The following is a 10,026-nucleotide window of genomic DNA, read 5'->3' as shown; positions in this document are numbered from 1 at the left end:
TAACTAGAGCTCAACAAATAAGTAGAGCTTAAACAGAATTGATTCACTGATTGGTTCGAGAATTACAATGTCATCTAATATTAAAACCCAATGCATTTTTTTCATCCAATCAGCTTTGGCTAACTTTTCTATTCCGTGGCTTATTAAATCATTAAGAATTTCTCGATCATGTGACATTTTGACTGACAGCTAGTGTTCGGTTCTAAGCAAATTAGATGATATATACGCAGGCTGAAATAGGTCAGTTGTCTGAAGATCACATAGCATGAAACTCTTGCGTAACAACATGTTTTTTTCAGGTTCTGGTTTAATATTTCTATGTCCTAAATATGATCTTTTTAAACTTAAAATATTTCGAAACACCTGACACCTCCGTGATTGAGTATGTCAACTTGGAAAACTTTTTCCAAACACCTAATTGAGCATTATTTAACTTCCAAAAGAATTTGACATCCATGATTATTCCTAACTGCCACTTGATGAACAATGTACCAAATTATTATATTAACTATGTAAACTCTCCACCAAAGGATGCCCAGTTGACATACCCAATCTAAGAGTGGCATAGGGAGTTGTGTCTTGCTTGTGACCCAAAAGAGTCCTTATCAGAGTGAAGCTCAAATTATATAAAGTTTTAAGGAATTTGAATTATTTTGGATATCAAATATGGCCGCTCATATCATTTTAGCATTTTAATTATGAGAGTCTTCATTGATAGTCCAGTAGTCCTATTTCAGTTGTCCAAGTCAAGTAGTCCAAGTAGAGCAGTTTTATTTTTCATTTTTCATTTTCCTCGCATTCCCCTTCACATTCACAGCTGCACTGGCACTCGCCATCACTTGATGAATCTCCAAATGTGTCAATGTTCAAATTCAAATTAACTGATCGTGCTGCAGCCATTGCAGCAATATTGGCACTGAAAGCTAAGTTAGCTCCTGGAAGTCTGGATATTCTAATATCAAGATCTGTTGGCCCAGTCTCTCCTGTAGAAGAAGAGCTGGTATCTGGGGAAATACCATCAAGACTTGGATCAGAAGAGTCCACTAGAGCATTGTCATCAGCTTCTAAATCTGGATCATGCTCGAAGGTCATCTCTTGGACATCTTCATTGTTCGTGGAGTCTTTGGATGATGTCCCAGTTTCATAAGTAGAATTGGTGTCATTCATTGCTTGGTTTTTCTCATTCGCTTTGCACTCAAAGGTTGTCTTCTGGTCATATTTGGACTTTCTGGATTCTTTGGATGGTGTACCAGTTTCGAAAGTAGCATTGGCACTATCTTCAGTAGAGGCTTCAGTGTCTTTCATTGCATGGGTTGTGTCATCCTCCACATCAAATCCTGTGGATTGTCCTAGAAAGCTTTGGGACTGGGTTTCAATGATACTGAGATCTGTCTTTGGTATTGAAGATGAAGACCTCTGAGATCCTGGTGTGGATTGATCATCAGAAACACCATGCAGAGGTGAACGCTGATTCCTTTGGAAAGATTCACTTTTAGATGCTGTTTCAGTTATCATAGGAGTATTCATTTCATTTGGCAATGTTTCGGATAAATCGTCATTCTGGTAAATGGAAGATGTGGATTCTAATTTGGAATCATCAAGGGGAGCAACTCCTGATATATTTCCCGAAAAATTTTTAGTGGGTGTAAAGAAGCTGGAACTAGCGTCTGGATGTTTGTTATCACAGTTAGAAACGGTTTTGTGGTTGAGACCAGTCAGAGTATTGAGGGGTTGTGATAGATTGGGATCGACAAGAGATTCAGTGTCTGTATTATCACATTTAGGACTAGAAATGAGGTTTGTCTGCGATTTAGAGAAATTCTTCGGACTAATGGAATATGTAGCATTGTTCTTTTGATTAGGAATTCGAGAGTTATCTGGTTTTCTGGCGTGATCCTTTCCATCAAAGAAACCGCTGGAGGACTTGGAAGAGTTCGCTGATTTCAATATGGAGTCTTCTTTGCAGGAACTGGAGTCTATGTCAATGGAACTCTGGGAATAACTGACATCTTTACTGGAGGTTGAGGAGAATTCGGAATCAGAATGGTTTTCATTAGTGGAAATATCGGTTTCAGATTGTAAATTTGAAAGTTTGTTTTCGTCCAAGGCACTAATGGAAGCAAAAGTGTCCTCAATTTTATGGATTTTGTTGTAGCAAGCACTGTTATTCAAATTTTCATTATTTTGGCGGAGAACATCCTTTGGATTTGATGCTTCATTTACTGATGAAGTTTCCTGCTTCAAGGGTTCATCATCCAAGACTCTGCTAGATTCCGCCTTAGAAGCAATAGGACTGATGTTCTCTAGACTTGAGACATGATCCAGACAAAGAGCTGATGAATCTGCTTTGGTGCTACTGAAGACATCGGAATTGGACAAAGCCAAATCTGGATCCACAGCTTTCTCTGTGACATACATTTTAATTTCAGCAACTTCTTCCACCATTTTGGGTCCACTTTCAAATTCATCGTTCAGACTGCCTTCAGCTAGTCTCTGTTTCTTGATAGTAATGTCAAAAGCATTCTCAACAGAATGAGAGTTATGTCCCTTCGCTTTCTCTATGGCAACCTTCTCTCGACGTTCACGATCTTCAGCACGAACAGAAATAACCGATCTCAACTCGCTAAGTAATCTTTTAGCTTCTTCTTTTTCACGTTTTCTTTTTTCCTGAAGGATAGAAAAATCTGAATTATTGAAGAGTTCCACCATATTTGACAAACCTAGGGATCTTTCAGGTTTATATGGTTTCGTCTATTGAATGAGTCGCTTCATTTTAAAGAGGATATAAACCTTTTATGTGTATCAGGGACACTGATATTGATTTGCACCATTCAAAACTTCAGTCAGACGTCTGTGGTTCGTGCAATGCCACTCAACTAAGTGTTATATTTCAAGTAAATCTATATTTACATAGAGCAGGACTGTTGATTAGAAAGTTTAATCCAGTCACGTCTGATTAGAGCACAAATTGTCCAACTATGACTTGAATTATATGATAGCGTTACCTTTTCTTCTGCTGATAATACTGGTTCCCAGGACCATGTACTGTCTTCGTTTTCATCTGGATCTGTATACCCTTCAAACACCTGCAGATTAAATATTCAATTAAGATCACACCAAGGCCAGTGCTTCCTAGAGTCTCTTTGGTTCAGGGTTCAATTTGAGTGGTATCTCATAGCAAATGGCGCCAAAATGACCTCTTTTGTGATCTGATTTTTTCTTTGATTGGCAAAAATTAAAATTTATTACAACAATCTGCAAATCAAATTAAATTATATATTTTCCATGAGAATATTACAAAATTCTGTAGATTGTATTTGAGCATTGGGGTGGTGGCAAAGAAACCCATTGGTCCGAGGTCCAGAGAAGAGGTCCAGAAAGGAGGTCCAGAGAGGAGGTCCAGAGAGGAGGTCCAGAAAGGAGGTCCAGAGAGGAGGTCCAGAAAGGAGGTCCAGAGAGGAGGTCCAGAGAGGAGGTCCAGAAAGGAGGTCCAGAAAGGAGGTCCAGAAAGGAGGTCCAGAGAGGAGGTCCAGAGAGGAGGTCCAGAAAGGAGGTCCAGAGAGGAGGTCCAGAGAGGAGGTCCAGAGAGTAGGTCCAGAAAGGAGGTCCAGAAAGGAGGTCCAGAGAGGAGGTCCAGAAAGGATCAGTAACGAAGAAAAGTTCTATACCTGATCTTCTATTATATATTCACCAATATCTACTATATTAACTTCCTGGTCTTTCTTCTCTTTTATTTCACAGAAAAAACTCTCCAACTTCGGCACTGAAAATATCAAATTTTAAACACAACTTCAGTCAATTTCATAGCAAAATGAAATAACCGTACGCTGGTTTGGATCTCACTGACTTTTGAGGCAGTGGAATAGCTCAGACAATAACGAGAAGAATTATCATCTGCTAGACGATTGGGTGGTGTGGGTGCTAATCCACCTCAGGGTAAAAAAAATTTTGATGCCACAGACTGTGCTATCAAAAATAAGCCTGGGGTTAGCTTTCACTGTTTAACAATAAGCAAAGCTTTTCGAAAAAATTTTTAAATTCTCCACTTACCCGTTTTGTCTTTAGATTTTTCCAACCGGCCCATCCCTTCTTCCCAGCAACCTTTACAAGCCTCTATTTCACCTTTGACTTCCTTCATCACATGTAACCAGTTGTCTTTCTCCTCTTTATTGATGCCTGGTAAATCTACACTATCTTCCGTCTGGTTGATCTCGTCTTCTAGATCCTTCTCTAGTTTTAATGACAGTTCTTGAGTTCTATATAAAATGAAATGGTGTTAAATGTATGAAGTTTTCTTCTTATTGGGACTCCATGCAGTGTGCAATAAGAGAAATTTTGCTAACCTGCTAAGTCACAGGTTAATGCGTTCAAATCTGTTCATGACATCACTTGCTTGGTTATGTCTATGGACAATGGTGGTTGTGGAATTCTAATCTCGATCAGATGTACAGGTCCTTATTATTTCATTTAACCCTATGGTTAAAATCCTGGGGAAAGATCAATGCCAAAAGCTTTGACCCAGGATCAGCAGGTAGAAATGATCCTTGTGAACCTACATGTTTTCTTTCTCGCCAAAGAAAAATATGCTGAGGAAAAGATTCCAATACCTTCCTTACCTTACAAGGGCAGCCTGTAAATGTAATTCTAAACTATGAACTGCTGTATGGAAATCTCCAGTTTTTGATTTGGATTTCTTGAATTTGAATTTACTCGGCTCTCGATTTAAAGGACTACTCCTGTGGAAATCATAAGATTTCTGTAACTTTGTCTGCTCTTTTTCTAATTTTACAAACAAATCTTCCATTAAACTTCCTAATTTATCAAAAGGTGCTGGAGATCCTGAAAAAAAAAAATTTGTTTTCTGTGATACCGTATTTTTCTGAATATAATGCCCATCCCTTTTTACCTTATCAAGATCTGGAAAAATCCATTTACCCGTTTATAATGCACACACCTTGTTGACGAAATTTTTTAGATATTCAAAATTTTGCCAATCAACTCTTCCCAACTATATCACATTGATTAAAGAAATGCATCATATCAATTATCTATCTTAATTTTGAATCGACCCTAATATTGATTCATTCGACAGGGAATTGATAGGTGATAGAGGGTAACAAGTGGACATCAGGACTTTCGGAAGCACTGGTTTTACCATCATAGTTTAAGGAAAATTCAAACACATGGCAGCAAGCAGACAATAATTCAACAAATTACCTTGTATTTGAGCATCATGAATAAAACATAACGTTAATCTTCTAATAAACTCTGATAAATAGAGAGCAAATAACTGATTCATTCCCTGAAAATAACCAATAATAACTTTATATAATAACCAATAATAACTTTATTTAATAAATTTATTTAATAACCAATAATAACTTTATTTAATAACCAATAATAACTGTATTTAATAACCAATAATAACTTTATTTAATAAATTTATTTAATAACCAATAATAACTTTATTTAATAACCAATAATAACTGTATTTAATAACCAATAATAACTTTATTTAATAACCAATAATAACTTTATTTAATAACTTTATTTAATAACCAATAATAACTTTATTTAATAAATTTATTTAATAACCAATAATAAATTTATTTAATAACTTTATTTAATAACCAATAATAACTGTATTTAATAACCAATAATAACTGTATTTAATAACCAATAATAACTTTATTTAATAACCAATAATAACTTTATTTAATAACCAATAATAAATTTATTTATTAAATTTATTTAATAACCAATAATAACTTTATTTAATAACTTTATTTCAATAACCAAAAATAATTTCTGTTAATAACCAAAATAACTAACAATTGATAGGTATAGCCTATGCCAGTTTTCTCCTTGTAATTGAAGCATATTTTGAAAAAAAAGTTGCCTACCCTGAGAGCTGCTACAGAGAAACCATCTGTTAACTGAGAGAGATGAAGACTGTTGTCAGCTTGTTGTCCTATTAGTTGTAAACATGGTCCATAATCTGACAGTGGTACACTAGCTAGGTAGTTACAGACTGAATCAACTTCAGGTATTAAAGGATGTCTAGGATAGGATAAGGAAATAAAATGTGTATGGTTAACCAAGACATTGGAAAATATAGTAAAATTTTTATTTCTATAAATCCATTAAGCTCGATTTTGTGTAAATTGGAATATCAGCTTCTTAACATTACTGATAATGGCTTTATGTTGATAAATGAAATATTCAGATTAGAATTATCAATATGATAGCAGACCTGTAGTTTAAATCATAAGAATATTATATTTATTGATAAAGGATACAGTTCTAATAATTTCAGTGTGGCCTCTCTAAATGTCAACAGACCAGATCTGGCTGTATAGAATGTAGTTTTACGTAGTTCTGTACATAATTTAGATGAGGATTGTTGTTCAAGCCCTGAAACTGCTACTCTTTGACTCACTCTGAAACATAAAACATATCCAATTATGTTGTAAACTGAAATATATCTTACATTTCTATTTAAATATTTCCACATATTAATTGTAAGCCAATAGTCACAAATGATACGAAAATTACAAACAGCCATTGAAAAAGACCATTATTTTGATCTTAAGTTGTCAGTCAAAGACCACTGTCCTGTCTCTGCAGAGGGCCTCTCACAATGATGTTTCAAGTAATGAGGACTCCATAAAGGGGAAGCTAAGTTGACAAGCCGAGTTACATCAGGTGTTTAAATGATTGAGCAAGTCCAATACATGGTTCTCATAATGGAAACGTGTGAATAGGGAGGTTCAATTCAAAAAGTGAATGGTGCAAATCAATGCCATCAGTGTCCCTGATACACAAAAAAAGTCAATCTTTACAATCCTTTTAAATGATAACTTACAATGTAAAGCCTCTAGCGACTAACTCAGTTTCCTGTATCAGCCGTAAAGACTGCCGAGTCAGATGCAAGACTTTTTCACTAGTTTTGATACACTTTTCAATGGCAGTTGCAGTGTCCATGAAAATACGCCTTTTCCACCAATAGAAACAGACATCAAAACATGTTATCATTATACAAACACCAAAAGCTACGGCTAAAAAATCTGCCATTGGTCGTAAGTTCATGGGAAATATACCAGTGCACCATATTAATGTATAGACTAGAAATCCAGTAGATAAATAGTTGATAGGCCTGGAAAAAACAAATGAATGGAGTTTTACACCAAATTTTATAATGGTTGACTATTGAACATGAACAACACAATGCAGTGTACAATGAGGGTAATTTTCTACAGGCTCTCATTTGCTTTCAAAATATCAAAGACTTTAAATCAGCATATTTTAAATTTCCAAGTACCGTATTCTACATTAGAAGTCCAAAAACCTACCCATTCCATTTTGTAAAGCAGTCATAGACTGTTGGTTCTGTTAAAATGGTTTCTTGTTTATTACAGTTAATATAATTCTCCAAAAAGGCCAAGTCCTCTTCTTCCAAAGCTTTTGAGTTCTGTACATGTTTTATGGTAGTCATGTGATACCAGGCTTCCTAATAACAGATGGGAGAAAATAACAAAATTGATAACAGATGAGGGAATTCCTCAACTTTAATCAGATAACAAATGAGAACATGAATAAAGTAGATAACAGATGGGAGAAAATAACACAGTTGATAACAGATGGGAGAAAATAACACAGTTGATAACAGATGGGAGAAATTACCAAACTGATAATAAGATGAGAAATAACAGAACCAATAACAAGATAACAGATGAGAAATAACAGAATTGATAATTAGTTGATAACAGATGGGAGGAATTACAGAACGATAACAAGATGATAACAGGCGAGAAATAAGAACAGATTTGATAACAAGATGATAACAGATTGGAAATAAGAACAAAATTGATAACAAGATGATAACAGATTGGAAATAATAACAAAATTGATAACAAGATGATAACAGATTGGAAATAATAACAAAATTGATAACAAGATGATAACAGATCGGAAATAATAACAAAATTGATAACAAGATGATAACAGATGGGAGAAATAACAGAATTGATAATAAGTTAAATCAAACTTCCATTTTCCCACTGTAATCATGTCACATAAAATTTTGATCATTAGACAATTTTCACTGCTATTGAGTGGTATGAGAATTGTAAATTCTAAAGAAGGGACTTCACTGCAATAGATTTACATTAATTACTTACCAGATTTTCAGTGCCCCACTTGGTTTTTGAGCAGTAGAAAACAATACTTTGATAAAATTTACCCAATATATCAATAAAAAGACTAGCATAATCAACCTGGAAATACAATAAATATTGAGGGCGACTGTAGTTTGAATTTGCTAGTGAGCTAGTGACAAAATGATCAATACTTAATACATCATTACTTCCAGTAAATCCAGAATCCATTTCAGCTTGATTGAGAGCAAACCGACCAGCTGATAATACTTTTCAGTGGCTTCTAAATTCAAGAGATTCGAACTTACAGCACATAATTGCCTAGTAGATGATAACCTAACTCCATGACTGAGCCAGCCAGCCATTTGGAGTTTTATATGCTAAAATGCAACCCTTAAATGGGTTATCAACAAGGGTTAATAAAAATATCTTTGTACAAGGACCACATTGATGAAATGCTTAAATCTGAGGGAATCTGCACTCTACCTGCTTCAATACTGGTTTTGAGATAACATTTGGTTTAATATGATTGATGGTTTCAGCTGTTATATCGGCCATTCCTGCCTTCTGTAGATGTTTATACAGCGGTGAATTCTAAAAAAAAAACAAAGTATTCATTCAACATATTCATAAAACATGGCTTTGTGTTCAAAGAATGTTTGTCAGAGCTCTCTGATTGGCTGTAAAAGCTAGCATACAATCCAATCAAATCGCGTCATTTACTAACTTCCATGATACAAGAATAGTGTCTATTGAAGTCAAGGTATAAGTCTGTAATAGCTTGACAATGTGAAGATTAACGATTTATGATTTATTTCACAGTTATTGGCTGGTACAAGTGTATTCTTACTAATAACCTTCAAGTGGGGGTCAGCAAGATTTTAAACCAGTTTCAATATTTGAATGACTTATTCATAGGTGAAGTAATATAATAATAATGTTGACAATACAATAGAAGCTTATATAAAGATACAGGGCAAGCTGAGGGCATGAACTTCACTTTAGTTCAGTAGTAGAGGCTAGGGTAGTGCATCACCACACCACAGTTGACCTCAATCCAAAAAAGCTCACTCTCGGCCAACTCAAAGAAAACTGCACTCGTTTGACTTATGAAAAACTAAACTCATTATTGCATTGCCATTATCTGGCTGTATATCTACCAACCAACATTATGTAAATTAATGTCATCTGTTGTCGATTTTAAAAGAGCATCTGTAGCCTACTTCCATATTAATTGTGTTGTTTTCTAAACCAGCTGACGATAGACTAATCAATGCGATGTTAATTAAAGGGTCAAATTAAGGGGAGATAATAATGTAAACAACACGCAAAAAATAGAATATTTAAATACAAACATACACTTAACGAATAATCATACGCTTCCATTGATGCTCAAGGACTTGCACGACTTATTTCGAAGCCCAAATCCACCACAATCACACACAACTTGCAAATATTTACCTCGAAAATAACATCTTCATCCGAATCGCCATTCATTTTTATCCTCACTTATTGACATTGAAGATTCATTCGAAGGGGAATAATCAGATATCAATACTCAGACCACAGCTGTTTTATACGCAGTCCTTCCAACGGTCTACTGCACATAGTTGTCATTGATTTCCGTTCAATAATAAAATAATCAATAGGCTAGTAAGGAATAAATTATTTTGGTAGTTATTTTAAAGGAATAGTGGCTTTTAGAAAGGACATAAAATTTGACTTCTCTAACTTGGTCAATAAGAGCCTATTCTTCGGTGGAGTTACCTGGGTTCATATCTATATACAACAGAGTGACGAGGGCAAGAAGTCGAGGGTAAAAATAGCCGAGAAAGCGATGAAAAATGCGAGGAAATGGCGAAAAACGAGG

General features: G+C 34.9%; 1 protein-coding gene across 1 annotated transcript; it reads right to left on the bottom strand.

The window, feature by feature from the left end:
• Positions 1-777: 777 nt before the first annotated feature.
• LOTGIDRAFT_231921 (hypothetical protein) lies at positions 778-9,653 on the bottom strand (the record flags this gene model as incomplete). The annotated part of the gene is made up of 13 exons (XM_009055306.1): positions 778-2,667; positions 3,006-3,086; positions 3,669-3,763; positions 4,051-4,256; positions 4,617-4,839; positions 5,218-5,302; positions 5,904-6,060; positions 6,300-6,440; positions 6,866-7,156; positions 7,353-7,510; positions 8,181-8,276; positions 8,643-8,750; positions 9,618-9,653. The coding sequence occupies 13 exons, from the start codon at positions 9,651-9,653 to the stop codon at positions 778-780; spliced, it is 3,567 nt and encodes a 1,188-aa protein (XP_009053554.1).
• Between the last annotated feature and the right edge of the window lie 373 nt (positions 9,654-10,026).

This window comes from Lottia gigantea (genome assembly GCF_000327385.1).
Source record: "Lottia gigantea unplaced genomic scaffold LOTGIsca_24, whole genome shotgun sequence".
Taxonomy (NCBI): domain Eukaryota; kingdom Metazoa; phylum Mollusca; class Gastropoda; family Lottiidae; genus Lottia; species Lottia gigantea.
Note: the sequence above shows the minus strand (reverse complement) of the source record. Positions and strands in the feature narration are given on the sequence as shown.